Raw genomic sequence first — 14,777 nt, 5'->3', positions numbered from 1 at the left:
TTGGCAAATTTATGTGAAAAATATGTTGTATAATAGTAATTCATTTTTTTCTATTTTTTCTTAGGGGAGAGGGCCACCTCCCCAGCCCCCCACCCCCAACCAGGCTCTGAAGAGAGCTAAGTTGACTCGCTCCTTTAACTTTGGGGCACATGCTACATCTCACCAGTTTCAAACATCACCAGCCATCACTGGTCAAGTATGGCTCTTGACAAATGTCCAGGATGGGGGATCTGACTCACACAAAAGGCTATATTGTGGTTCTTTGCACAGGAGAAGCGAGTAAGGATAAATGTTGCAAGCAAAACTCCTACAATAAAAATGGCATCTTAGGGGGGCATGGCTAGCGACCAGACAAGATGGCCGCAGCTTAGCTGAGCTCCGCGACAGACGATGCCTTCCCTGAAAAATCCGGTCATTTATCCTGAGTATAGACGGTGCTGCTCTGCAGATATCGAAGCGGAAGAGCTTCCGACGCCGTGCAAGCTGCTCCTGCTCCCCGACAGCAAAAAGATCGCCGAGTTCCGCCACGGAGAAATTTGCGGCCTGAGGAGATCGCAGAAGCCGAGGACTCAAGTAGAACCTGACCCCAAGCGCGAACGGACCAGCGCCGCACTGTGACCGCCGGCAGCGTGAGGTGTGACCGAAGCACTAAAACCAACAGCTCCCCAACACCAGCAAACACAGTGTGCCATCAGCTGAGGAGACTCCTGCCCGCGGACGTGAAAGACAGACACCGGGTCACACCCGAAGCGGGAGAGGCTGAGAACAGCTGGAAAGACTCCTGCATCACCGGAGTCCCCGGTAAAGTAAAATACATCAGAGGTCCACGAGGATGTATAAGAGGAGGTACGGGCGCAAACGGCTCGGGAAGGGGAGAAGCAGACATGGTGACCAACAGCTCCAGTCTGCATGTGGGCTGCCCTGGCGCCAGAGTTGGGAAGGTGCGGCACGACCTGCGGCCCACGGGCGACTCGCAGACCATAGAAGCCCCTGGAGGCCCTGCAGGGATCAAGAAGACCTTGTGATAAGTTGGCACACCGGCGTCGGCATTGAGCTCCAGAGGGCCTACGTCAGCCCTAGAGCAGCAGGAGATTGGGCACCCAGCAAAGCCGAGGTGGCAAAGCCCTCAATAAATAGTCAAAACAAGCCCTACCAAGGCATTCAAGCCCAAAACAGCAGAGACTAACAGCAGTCAAGCCCCAGCGCCCAAGAAGAAGTGGAGGCCCGCCTAGGGACACTCCAGGGGTACAGACACTATATTAATAGGAACACCGCGCAGTAACCTATGCCGGGCACACACTGTCTAAGACAATGAGTGGCAGAGGGCCCAAAGTACAGCAGACTCGCAGACTGGACAAATACGCCTATACTAAAGACCCCCCCAGATACCTCAAATGGAGACGGAGCGCAAACAACGGCCCGACCGGCTGACAAACCCGAGGAAACGGGGGAGGTGACCCTCCAAGATGTGATGGCGGCCCTGCGAACAAGGCAATCTTCAATGGGCGCAATCTCCACGGATATCTCACTTTTACGGGCGGACTTCGCTAAAATGTCTGACCGATTGGTGGAAGTTGAAAAAACGACGGTGGGGCTTTCTACAGACACTACGACACTGCAGCAACAAATGAAGAGGCTAGAAGACGACAATAAAATGATGAAGGCCAAGCTCGACGACCAAGAAGGCCGCTCCCGGCACAACAACGTGCGCCTGGTAGGAGTACCGGAAAAAACAGGTGACCAAGCGCTAGATCTTTTTGTAGAAGATCTCATTCAGAACCAGCTGCAGCCGCGGGGGCTTTCCAGTTATTTCTCAGTGGAAAGCACCGAGTGCCGAGGAGAAAGCCACGTCCGGGAGCACAACCGCGGCCGATCTTGGCGCACATTTTCAACTTTCGCGACGCCATTTTGCAGGCCGCGCGCACCGCCCTGCCGATCAAAATCGATAACTCTGAAATTGCCTTCTACCCTGATTATACAGCGACCGTCACACAACAAAGACGTATTTTTACGGAGGTCAAGAAAGAACTGCGTACCAGAGAATTGAAATACTCTATGCTTTTTCCAGCGAAGCTATGAGTTGAATCAGAAGGAAAGACGTGGTTCTTTGAAACACCAGGAGAGGCACAAGACTGGCTGGAGGGGTGGAGACCGGCCAGAGGACCCAGGAACCGAGAGGCTACACAGAACAATCGATGAAATGAAAGGATGGAACACAAATTGATGAAGCCTGAGGAGAACTCGAGATTTTGGACATCTAAGGAACAAGGACCGCGAGAACAATAACAACGACTACGGAATCGAAGTATCACACCTGTATTGCTGACACTGACCCATTGTTGAGCGCCGTAGTATGCGGTGAGCTGGGACATTAAATGCATAAGGACTGGGACATGGAATTTTGAGGTAATGAACACTGATTCCGAGAGTGGGACTCGCACAGGTAGGATCTACCGAACTAAACAGCAGCACTGTACAGACAATATCTGATGGGGGAACCTTGTACTGGTCGCGGAAGACTCACGACCCCACGAGTGATGTGGTTTGTTTGGGACTTTAAGCACTCTGCTCAGTTGGTGTGGCGGGATGTTCTAGATCCGCCGGGCAGGGAGGGTGATATGGGCTTTGGGGAACGGAGTATTTGACCGGGTTTGTTATGTTTCCATTTTGAAGTTTCTAAGGGCACACATGTTGAAACACATGGCTGCGGACGCACTGAAGTTATATGACTGGATCGTAGTTTACCAGGTTACCACTTGATTTTAACACCTATGATTACACAAACCCAACAGGATGCTAGTCAGCAATTGACTCAACTGACCCCGGGGGCCCCAATGACTGTGCTGACCTGGAATGTGCGAGGGTTGGGGGACAAGGTGAAAAGAAGCCTGGTGCTACAATATTTAAAACGATGCACACCTGCGGTAGCCCTCTTGCAAGAGACACACCTAGTGGGATCCACTTGTAGGGCCATGGATGGATGGGGATATAAAATGGTGGCCCACGCTGAGTTCTCCTCTGGAGCTAGAGGTGTGGGAGTGCTTGTTAAAAAAAACTTCCCGCTCATGGTGCATCAGACACGGGTAGATGACCAGGGTCGCTTCGCGGCAGTCACAAGCCAATGGGAAGGGCAGCTGTTTAATTTGGTCTCTGTATACATCCCGCCATCCCTACATGCACTGGCGCACCCCACCCTTACTGCATTCTTACTTGCGTTGCCGGATGCAACAATGTTGATTGGGGGCAACTTTAATGATATAGTGACGGTACGATAGATAGGCACCCTACAAAACCGACAGCACCGCGTAATCACCGAATGACTGGCCTTTTAGAGGCCCTGGGGCTCACGGACGCCTGGAGGTATAGCCACCCCAACACTAAGCAGTACACCTTCCACTCCGGGGTACATGACTGTCACAAGCATTGACTACTTCCTGGTCTCGGCGGAGGGTTTGGGGGGAGTAGACGAAGTAGATATTCGCCCTAGGGGTAGATCCGATCACTCACCGGTATTGTTACAGTACACGCGCCATCAGGCTCTTCGGCGCCGTATGTTTCCCATCCATCCTAGCTATTTACACATACCTGAGGTGCTAAAAGGTCTTATAGACACTACAAAAAATTTTTCCAAGAGAATACAGGATCGGTGGATTCACCTAGAGTTTTGTGGGAGGCCTATAAAGTGGTTATACGTGGGCAAGCAATAGCATCGGTCGCGGGGCATAAGCGGAAAAAGCGGGCAGAATTGGAAAGACTCGAAGCTGATTTAGATAGAGCGACGGTGCAACATGCAGCTCACCCGACGCCTCACACTACACAAAACGTAAGACTTAGGCAAAGCGAGTTTGTAGTATACCAGAGAGAAATGGTCTCGACCAGACTCCAAGCCACACGCCACAGGGTGTACGAACTAGGAGATAAGACGGGAAAAATGATAGCTTGGCTAGACAAAAAGGAGGAAGCAAATAGAATAATTGCACAATTGAACACGACCGCGGGCTACCTGGTGACTGCCCCATATGATATAGTGGACACCTTAGCTGATCATTTTGAAAAGATATGTGCCCCCCGCACCACATTCACAATCGAGGATGTGCATGAATATATAAAAGATATTGCTATGCCTCAACTCACACCAGAGGCGGCACTCCTTCTCGAGGCAGACCTATCGGTTGAAGAAATACAAACGGCCATTTGCTCCCTTGCGTCTGGTAGAGCAGTGGGACCAAACGGACTCCCAGTTGAACTGTATAAGCAGGCAGCGCAGAGAACGGCTCCCTTCCTCTTAAATATGTTCCAGGACAGTCTTCAGGCTGGTGAGTTGCCACGCGATCAGCAGCTGGCCACGATTATAGCAATTCTCCGGCAGACTGTAGTTCCTACCGTCCAATTTCTCTAATTAATGCTGAACCAAAGATACTGGCCAAGCTACTGGCAGTGCGGCTGACCCCCCACCTTTCATCTCTGATAAGCCCAGATCAGTCCGGGTTTATGTCACTCAACTTGCGGCAGCTGCACGCGGTGCAGGAACTCGCAGTCATCCTCTCGCTAGACGCCAGTATGGCCTTCGACACAGTGGAGTGGCCGTATTTGTTCGCAGTGTTGCAACACCTGGGCTTCGGCCCCAAATTTTGTGCCTGGATCCGTTTGCTTTATAATAATCCGCTGGCGCATGTGGCTGCAAATGGACACCCATTATCCCCCCTGTTATTGGCGCTGATTTTAGAGCCGCTCGCAGCATGGCTCAGATGGGAGCCTTCTATCCGAGGACTCCGATGGACTGATGCCTGGGAAGATCGCATATCACTGTATGCTGACGATGTATTGTTGTACCTCACCTCCCCTAGAAAATCTATCCTAGAACTGCTGAATATATGTGAGAAATTCGGTATAGAGTATCCGGATACATGATAAACTGGTCTAAGTCCGTTCTCCATGCTAACTCGTCCGCCACCACTGCTGCCTGTGGACTGTTCGTTGCGGATCACTGACGAAGCCTTTAAATACTTGGGCATTTATGCTACGTCAGACTCTAGCGAGTTTTATATGAAAAATCTAAAGCCCCAATTAGACCGCTTTAAACGTGATGTAAAGGTGTGGCACAGTCTCCCCCTCACGCTGTTGGGGAAGGCGGCACTATATAAAATGATGGCGCTCCCGCGTTTTTTATATGTACTCGAAAACACACCGTTTCTGGTCCCACCGGCCTACTTTAAAGCCATAGCAGCGGAAGTCTCCAGCCTTCTGTGGGGAGGCAAGCCGGCACGGATTGCCCGGGATAAACTGGTGCGCAGCTGGTACGAATGAGGGATAGCGCTTCCGAACCTGGAGCTGTACTATTGGGCGGCGCATCTTAAATTAATAAACCATTGGTTACATGCCCCGCAAAACGAACCGGCACGTTATGCAGACAGGGAAGGGACTGATGTTGAATCTATATAGTCGCCGCAGACCCCCAGATTTACTTGGCCCTATGGAGCACACAATCCTTATTTGGTACCAAGCGCAAACCCGCTTAAAATGTGCAGGAACTATAACGCAAATGACACCACTATGGGACTCACAAAGGCTAGGCGGCCTACGTAGGAGCAAAGGGTTTCAAAACTGGGACAATATAGGTCTTTCAGTAGTGGGTGATCTTTGGAACAAGCATTTGCAATGCAATAGGTCTCGGCATTATTTAAGTTTGAGCTATTATTATTGTAAATGGCAATTTGTTTTTGCTTTATGCTATAGTTTTCTTATGTACATAAAAAGCTACATATAAAGTATTTGTTGTTAAAATTATTTATGCAGTATTTAAATTTGTTTGCATAAAAGATTACAAGAATATCTTAGCAAAAAAGTTAAACTTTTTAATGGTAATTGACTAAATGTCCATTTGTACATTTTAATTTCAAATAGGTAAGTGTAAACATCACAAATATATTGTGCAAAGAGTGCAAAATATTTTAGCCATAAATATTTTTGTTTTACGAGGTAGTTTGTAAGAAAATGATTGTAAAAGGCAAACACTGTAATTAAAATGTAACATATAACAGTACAGTTATGGCTAGTAAACATACATTAGGAATCAACCATTCGCACATAAAGCAAGAAGTGGCTAAGCCAACAGGTCTGGCAAGCCTGATGTAATGGCTATTTATGTTTTTTTGCACGCATATGCCACAAAATAACAATACGTTGTGGTCCCATTATACCAGGGATGGTCTCAATAATGCCAAAGATGCCTACATCATGCCAAGCATTGCTAGACTAAAAGTGGGAATAATTCTAACAGGGACACCACCAATAAATTAAGAAGGAACACCATTACGCTAAGGCATAGCTTTCCAAACTTTTCATGTTGGTGACACACCTTTTAGAGAATTTTCAACCAGGGACACGGTAATGTGAGTGATCGCAGCGAGCGAGCTCAAACCACCAAATAGTGGGCAAATGGTGCATTTCCAAGGAAATTTGAGAAATCAGGAGGGTTAATAAAGCAATTTTGAATCTGTTCTAACAAAGACAGTGACTGGCAAAACTGGGTGTAAGCAAGGTTAGGTTTTTGCCTCACATAAGCACTACAGTTAGCTCATAGAGGGGCTGCACTGATGAGAGGAGACAGAGCACAAACAAAAGGGTGGCAGGCCTTGGAGTTAAACAGGCTGGGCTAGGGCTAGGCAGTTACACACAGGAGCTCTGGGGGTGGAGGGGCTCAGAGGGCTGGCAGGGGGGAAAGGGGCACATATACAAACTTCAGTAGGGTGTAAGACAGAAAAAGCTGATACTGGCTAAAGGCCCATCCTGCTCACCGTTACACTCAGCACCAGCCTCTGAAGTGCACAGACCCCGTCTGACTGGTTGAATACGCGGGACAAACAGCAGCTATTGCAGAGGAATCACCGATGAATTTGGAAGGGCCTTGAACGCCCGCCGTGGATTAGCCAGACCAGGGCCAGACAGCAGGCTACCGCGAGCAACGCTCTCACACGTGCTCCGTCTGACTGAACCTAGATTAGCAGCATGCCCGGTCTCCACTCTTTGAGCTATATTCAGGGTCCTATGCTATTTTTTGATAAGTTGGTAGACCAGCTTTGAACTAAAATATGCATCATTTATAAAGCTCACTCACAAACTGTTCGCTTTAGCAATAGCTGTAAACCACATTAAGCGCAGAAGAGCCATAGATCCATATGCACCCGTGAATGTATTCCCTTTTCAAAAAACTTCGGTATTGCTTATTTAGCTGCTGCACACTTTGTACTGGGATGTTACATAGAATGAAATGCATGCAATGAACATTTTCTGAGCAGTGCGCTGATAACAACATGCATTTTGCCATAATGGATAGTATCTTTCAAGAACGAGGCATGTCTGCCCTCAGACAGGCTGTGCATAGTGTGTGTTATTGAGCACCTAGCAGGCATGTCTGCCCTCAGACAACCTGTGCATAGTGTGTGTTATTGAGCACCTAGCAGGCATGTCTGCCCTCAGACAGGCTGTGCATAGTGTGTGTTATTGAGCACCTAGCAGGCATGTCTGCCCTCAGACAGGCTGTGCATAGTGTGTGTTATTGAGCACCTAGCAGGCATGTCTGCCTTCAGACAGGCTGTGCATAGTGTGTGTTATTGAGCACCTAGCAGGCATGTCTGCCCTCAGACAGGCTGTGCATAGTGTGTGTTATTGAGCACCTAGCAGGCATGTCTGCCCTCAGACAGACTTGCATTGGGCGTGATAGTGAGCACATAGTAGGCATGGGTGGCCTCAGACAGGCAGTGGTTGCGCTCAGAGCAGGCATGGCTGATCACCGACAGCTCAAGGAAAGAGTGTGTGGCACAGCAGATCACCACTCTCTGTCACCCTCTTCCTTCTTTCTTCAAGCACAAGGCCGTAGATTAGAAGCTATGAGGTAAGAAAAAGAGAAAATGTACCTGCAATACCCAAGTACTAAATGCTTCACTGTATCTTGGAGGAATGTACTTGCAAAAAAAAAAAACAATCACCCATAACAACGAACCCACCCGACCCGTCCTTATCAAAACAGATCAGACGAAGACTTGATGGAGAGGGCCAGGCACACAACCCGGCCAAAGGTCGCCTGGGAAACCAGATTCATCCACGGCTCAGGAGTCCTCTGTTCGAGGCAGGGTGTACTCCATGAATCTAGACCGTGCAATTGTGTCTAATAATTTTCTCATACAAAACTCACTGTGCATTCCACCCTTAACGAACAACAGCTTGGCAAAACAAGATGCGCGGTAAAGGAAACCGGCCGCTCGCACACTCTCCTCTCCTGCCTCCTCGTACCATACTGAGTCACGGACATGCGCAGACGTTGTGATGCGCATTTGAGATTGAAGTATTTTACAGTTTTATAAAAATACTCGCTGCACATTTACCAATCAACGCTTGCAGCAAAGGAAACCTCCGCGCACACACGCTCCTCTTCTGCCTCCGCATACTGTACTGCATCACTGATGCACGATAAAGTATGCCGGTCTTAAATCTTTAAGTCTACAGTTTTAAACAGATAGACGGACATGCTTGATTAGAGCACCGTCGCGCGACACACCCACACGTCAGGCGACACAGTACTGTGTCGCGACACATAGTTTGGAAAGCTATGCGCTAAGGCAAGCATTACCGCCTTCGGGTAAAGTCCGCGCTATATAAAAATGCATAAATACATGAATAAATAAATACCGCCTTCGGGTAAAGTCTGTGCTATATACAAATGCATAATTAAATAAATAAATACATACCGCAAAATATCCTCGTTACTCTGCCGGCCTGCGACCAGGAAGTCAGGCAGGCCGGCGCGACACCCGGAAACAGGAAGTAGGAGGGCGGGAGCCTACCCCGCCTCCCACGGAAGAGCCGCGATTGGAGCCGTGTTGGGACCACCGGAGCAGGCAGGAGCCTACCCTGTGCCCCGGTGCCTAATGAGGGAAGACGAGTCCTGCAGCTGAGGAGAGCCGGTGAGTGCGTTGCTGAGCTGCTGCTGCGGGCGGGAGGGCGGGCGGGAGGGCGGGCGGGAGGGCGGGGGAGGGCGGGAGGGCGGGCGGGAGGGCGGAGGGCGGGGAGGGCGGGCGGGAGGGCGGGCGGGAGGGCGGGCGGGCGGCGGAGGGGCGGGAAAGCATGTACGGGCGGGCGGGGGCGGCCTGTGTATGTGTGTGTGCGCGTGCGTGTGTGTGTATGTGTCTTGGAGTGCGTGTGTGTGACTGTGGGATAGGGGGTGTGTGTGTGAGCGAGTCGATGTGCCTTCGCGCATGCGTGAATGTTGGTGCGCGTGCAAGCAGCTGAATCCAGCCGGGGAGAAGCGCGTGACAGTTTTTGGTCCCTCATTCCCCCGTGTCAGCTCGCTATAAGTCTCCAGCCTGACGCATCCTTCGGATGCGATTACAGGCTGAGACCTAAAAAGGGGGCGGTGGTCGAGTTTGCGTAGCTACAAGCACAGTATGGCATGGCACAGACGGAGAAATTTAGATACTTCCAAATCCGACATGCGATCCAGGTGGTAATACCACCGGGCACCTCCCTGCAGGAGGCCACCCCATTAGGGGATAGACTTTTGACAGAACACATGACAAGCAGGGTGACGTCCTTGACGTACCGTAAAATAGTCAACAACTTACCAGACCCTACGTCCAAGCTGAGACAGACCTGGTCCTGGGATGTGGGCGACCTTGATGAGTCCGAATGGCAGGAAGCCCTGTCATCACCCCGTGAGACGGCGATACCTTCTAGGCTCCGATTGGTCCAACTCAAGGTACTGCACCACATGTAAAACACTAGAACAACGCTTTCTGTGATAGGAACGGCCCCAAACAAATACAGTCTACGCAAATGTGGGGAGGAGGGCACGTTTTTATCACACTATCTGGGACTGTACACACGTTGCGGCATATTGGACCAAAGTAATGCGCACGATTTCCCAAGCAATAGAAATCTCGATCCTACCGGAGCCAAGGCGCTGTCTGCTGAATGTGTGGGAACCAAATGACTTAAACCACCAACAACAAGATTGGGCTATGTTAGGTATGATGTTAGCGAAACGTAATATTGCTATGTTGTGGGGGTCGGATGCGCGGTCTACACTCCAAAAATGGTGTAAAGATATGGATGGAGCGATGGTGGCAGAAAAGGCGTTTTTTATCCATCGTGGGTGCCCTCGAAAGTGGGAAAAAGTGTGGGGGGCTTGGAACAAGTTTAGAGGATACATATGTGAACCGCTGGACATTGGTGCAGAGGCTGTCTCCCCGTAGTGGGGATGTGCTGACAAGGAAGGAAAGAAAACGGGGTGATGTGTATGGATTTGTCTTAAAAATATATAATAGTGACAATGTATAGTGTTACCCTGCAGCTCTGATGTGTTCGCAGCTAATAACGAATCTTGATGTATGTATTTTTTGCCCCGATTTATACCTCAATAAAAATAATTTTTTGAAACTTTTAAAAATGGCATCTTAAGTATTTGTTACTAGTCACAAGTAGAAATAAACAAACAATGTTTTACGAGCAATAGGGTGTTCAATGAAAAAAGAAAATGTCACAAATAAGAACAAAATAATGCATCCACTCTGACACACCTCTTCTTTTCTCTTCATTATCACTGCAAATATTTTGGTTTGATTGTCCGTCTCCTGTGACATTCGATAATGGCCAAACAAGATTGCGTCTGTTCTGAAAGGTTAAAGGAAGAAATGAACACACAACTCTGAAAATAACACTTAGTAAGCATAAACACATATTACAATCAAACATAAATCCTGGTCAAGTGTTTAAACAGAAATATTTACAGTAGCATATACTTTTCTTTCAACTTTAATTCCAGTTATGTATATATTTAACTGTAGAGGATTTAACACTTTAACAATATCAATTACGCTATGCATGTGACTATTTCTCGTGGGAACACAAAAAGAGAAGCACAAGTCAAAAGTGACATTGGGTAAGGGCATTTCTTGAGTGGAAGCACAATCTGCAACATTAAGAAAGGTGGTCTTGTGATGGACAGCATCACTGCAGAGCTCCCCCGTGCAACTTTACCTTACAGTAACTAGTTCACATCATCAGACAGACAGCTCACTCTACAACGATCCTAATCTTCACTTGATGGTTTATGAACTGGGTTGCAGTGATAGGGGGCTGAGGCACCACTCAACCTACTCTCCTGTGCTGCAACCTTAAGCGATTTAAAACCGGTGGCTGGAAGTAGCAGTGTGGATGTTGACAGGGAAAAAATATTCTCTCAAATCGATTGATCTCGGATACATGCAAGCTGTGGAAATTGCCAGGAGTTGGTTTAGCAGATGGCATACGTGTAAATGTTGTACAATGTACATAGTCAACATGTGGGAGTGTTAAGTTAAAGCAATTTGAGCCTAGGATGCCTGGTTATTGCTTGAATGACTGGAGGATAAACACTGGAAATAAAACACGGATGTTTCCTTGCACATGATCAGAGGCAAAAATAGTGATGCTGTAGGCACATCTCACCTCAGACAGTGCCTTGGTTGAAACCAAATTTCTCAAACTACTCATTTAGAGCTGTTAAAGCAAATGGAGAGGAAGACATTCGCTACATACTGATACTTGTGACATCTGCTGGACCAGGAAAATAACATATGAACATATTCCTCACCTCCAATGGGGGCAATTCGTACTTCTACTGGAATGTTGGCAGACTGCTCTGTGGCTAGCTGGATGTGGGTGGGTAACCATAATCTTGTACCTCACATAACTGATGAGGGGTCTGAAATTACTTATTCCTTACAGGACCACGTAGAGCTTGTGTGGATGGTGAACAGTAAGAGAAGGTGAAATATTTGCTATTAAGTGAGGATATTCTACTCAACAATCAAAGTAATTAATGTGAAATTCATATAATTTCACACACAGGTATATCCGAGTATTCCACTATCCGACAAGACTAGAACAATAGCAATACAGATGCCTATAAGCGCACTGCAATCGGAGGTATGTATGGCTTAAGATATCCTAAGATATGCCGCCAAAATGGTCTCCGCAGCTGAAAATTCAATTAAAGACCTTGCCACTTTAAAGACTTGGGAAATGGGAAAAAAATGACAGACACATTCTATAGGATATACGTCAGTATTTTGGTCTCCAGATTCTTGGGTGCTAAGATCTGTACTGTAGCAGTTCGTCTAACATCCATGTACACAGCTGAGAACAAAACAAGGCATCTAACTCATACAGCTCTTTAGCTCAACATTCCTAATAAATACCATGGTTATATTCCTCATTAGGGGTGAACCTGCGAATCCAGGATTATGCCAGGAGACTCTACTTGACCAGTTGATGCTTGTGAGGTTTTAACCCCTATCTGAATGCGAAGGCATAGCATTCCTCTTTGCTCTAACAGGATGGGGTCATGCCATCTTCACTGCTGTCAGGATTGCAACTCATATTGCGCTGACGACTCAGATCTTGCAGCAATACATCTAGTTAGATTGCTGAATACCAGGAGTGGGGTGCTCTTCCTAAATCCGAGGCATAAAAAAAAAGAATACCTATTTAGCGTGCAATTACACTTTCTGGATTTTGGTGATATTACTTTGTACAGATGTCTTGGTTCATGAAAACACCAATGAGAACTAGGCTCTAGAGCTAGAGGAAATTTGACGCACAGTTGGGTTCACTGAGCAAAAATGAACCTTGCCCAGTTTGACCAGCTGATGGACCTGCTTTTACAGGAACTAAAGGCAAATCTCAGCACTGCTGGAAGGGCAGACAGACAAAAGCACCATATATCCTATAACGTGATTGACAGAATCTCAATAGTTCTAAGTTACATTGTGGATGCTGATCTTTGTAGATGGTGTCCACACAATCAGCCAAAATGGCAGTCAGACAACGGTGAGAGCACAGGAAAGAGCGACATATGCCAATGGGAATGATTAGACCAGCAGAGGAAATAGAAGGTCACCCTATTTCAGCGGTCAACACAAAAGTAAATTATATTATATACATTTATTTTGTATGTAACCAACTGAAGCTTAAACAACACATAACTAGCGAAAGATTTTATTGCTGCTTTCAAAATGATAGCAAAGGGTTCCCCCCCCCCCATGAACAAATTCTGGCAGACGCGTACATAACCTTGGACTAAAGAGTGCACATTTTCAATCCCCAAGTGACAGGCACACTCTTCAAGAACCGTTGAGAAATACATCTGCAAAGAGCGACCAGAGTGATAACAGGGGATGTTATGCATTAAGTAGGATGGCCCCATTATGTGAGCTGCTTGCTGGGCAATTTTTAAATTATCATGGGCTGCAGAAATCGTTTCAGTGTTTATGGGGCGGTGGTATTCAAGAACCAAAAACACGTGCACTTTTACAGGCCATGATCTCATCGGGATCTGCGAGGCACCTCATAAAATGGTTAGGTGAGGGAGATGGCGGAAACCATCTATCAATCCAACTACCGAAATGGGAGGCACTAGTAAAACACAATTTGTCTGAAGCAGAATGGAAGAAGGCACTGAGATCGCCCCCAGAAGATAAGTGGAAACGCCAGCTTTAAATACACCCAATTTAATATCCTCCATATGACCTCCCTCACTCCACACAGACTTGACTTAATGCTGGGTAGTGGTGAACAGCAGTGCCCACGCTGTGCATACATAGATGTGGATTTTAAGCATATGTTGTGGGATTGCCCATCCCGATCAGACTACTGGCAGAGTGTCCTGGCAGTATTACACAAGGTTCTCACGTGTACCATTCCTTGCACCTTGCACGATAGAAGCCTGCTTGTTGGTGTCATTTCCCAGGCCAAACACCAAAAACGGTAGGGACCCGATTTTTAGACCTGGCATTGATCCTGGCCAAAAGAAGAATAGTGTTAAGATCGAAATCCTACTCAGGTCCCAACATTGCAAGCTGGGAAAAAGTTGTCGCGGCCTGGGCTCGGGCGGAGGAAAGAGCCTTAATTGAGAAGGATAATAGAGGGATGACGAGGCGCCGCCCCATAGCAGGGTATAAGTACTACGAGAATGTAAAGCGAAAGATGTAGAGGAAAGGAGTTGCTCTCCTGAACCCACACAGCCTGCCATATCACATGATCAACGAAAATAAAAACACCTCCCATCCAGCACGACACCTCACTGCCTCTTTATAGGCTCTCTAGCAGGCATAGCTTAGAACACTACAGGGTATTTAATATATATATGTTCCTTACCTGTCCGGAGGATAATTTTTCTGTTGCAAACTTAACCAGGCTGGCTCTACTGGGTGCAATTGTTGTTTGGTGTTTTAAGAGTAGCTGTTATACATACATATATTGCTGGGCATTGGACCTCAGCTTAGGTCACTACGCATGAGAAGCTGATTCCCTAGAATCTGCCTATTATTTGCAACAGTTGATGTTGAATCTTGATTGGTGATTTTGTGCTCAAGTCAGCAGTAGTAGTGATGTTTCCTTTGCATAAATAATGGTTTAGTGATTAACAGTGGCTTGATTATTTGTGTAAAGTAAATTGTAAACTCAATCAAAAAAATATTTTAAAAAGTAGAATGGGCCCATTCCATAGTGACACAAACACCAAAATCAGACTTTTAAAACTCCAGCACTCACTGGCAGCCTAAGGTTGGTCCTATAAAGATCATTTTCCATAGGCCAAACATCAGGCTGCATTCTGTTTTTTTTTAAGATGACGCAGCAGTGCTCCACGGAGGTCCACGTAAAAGGCAACTGCCCTCTTAGAGCTAATAAAACCAACAATATTCATAATTAAGTCTGGGCCCAGATAAAGTACTGTGCGC

At 47.3% G+C, this 14,777-nt stretch overlaps 1 protein-coding gene across 4 annotated transcripts in view; it reads right to left on the bottom strand.

Annotated features, from left to right (window-relative positions):
- The window catches only part of FBXO9 (F-box protein 9), a 407,092-nt gene that overhangs the window by 91,540 nt on the left and 300,775 nt on the right, over positions 1-14,777 (bottom strand). For all 4 annotated transcript variants that reach the window (XM_078647941.1, XM_078647942.1, XM_078647943.1 and 1 more), the window contains one exon: positions 10,575-10,668. In XM_078647941.1, coding sequence (XP_078504067.1) covers positions 10,575-10,668 — 94 coding nt within the window. The remainder of the gene's footprint in view (positions 1-10,574; positions 10,669-14,777) is intronic.

This window comes from Lissotriton helveticus, chromosome 6 (assembly GCF_964261635.1).
Source record: "Lissotriton helveticus chromosome 6, aLisHel1.1, whole genome shotgun sequence".
Classification (NCBI taxonomy): Eukaryota; Metazoa; Chordata; class Amphibia; order Caudata; family Salamandridae; genus Lissotriton; species Lissotriton helveticus.
Note: the sequence above shows the minus strand (reverse complement) of the source record. Positions and strands in the feature narration are given on the sequence as shown.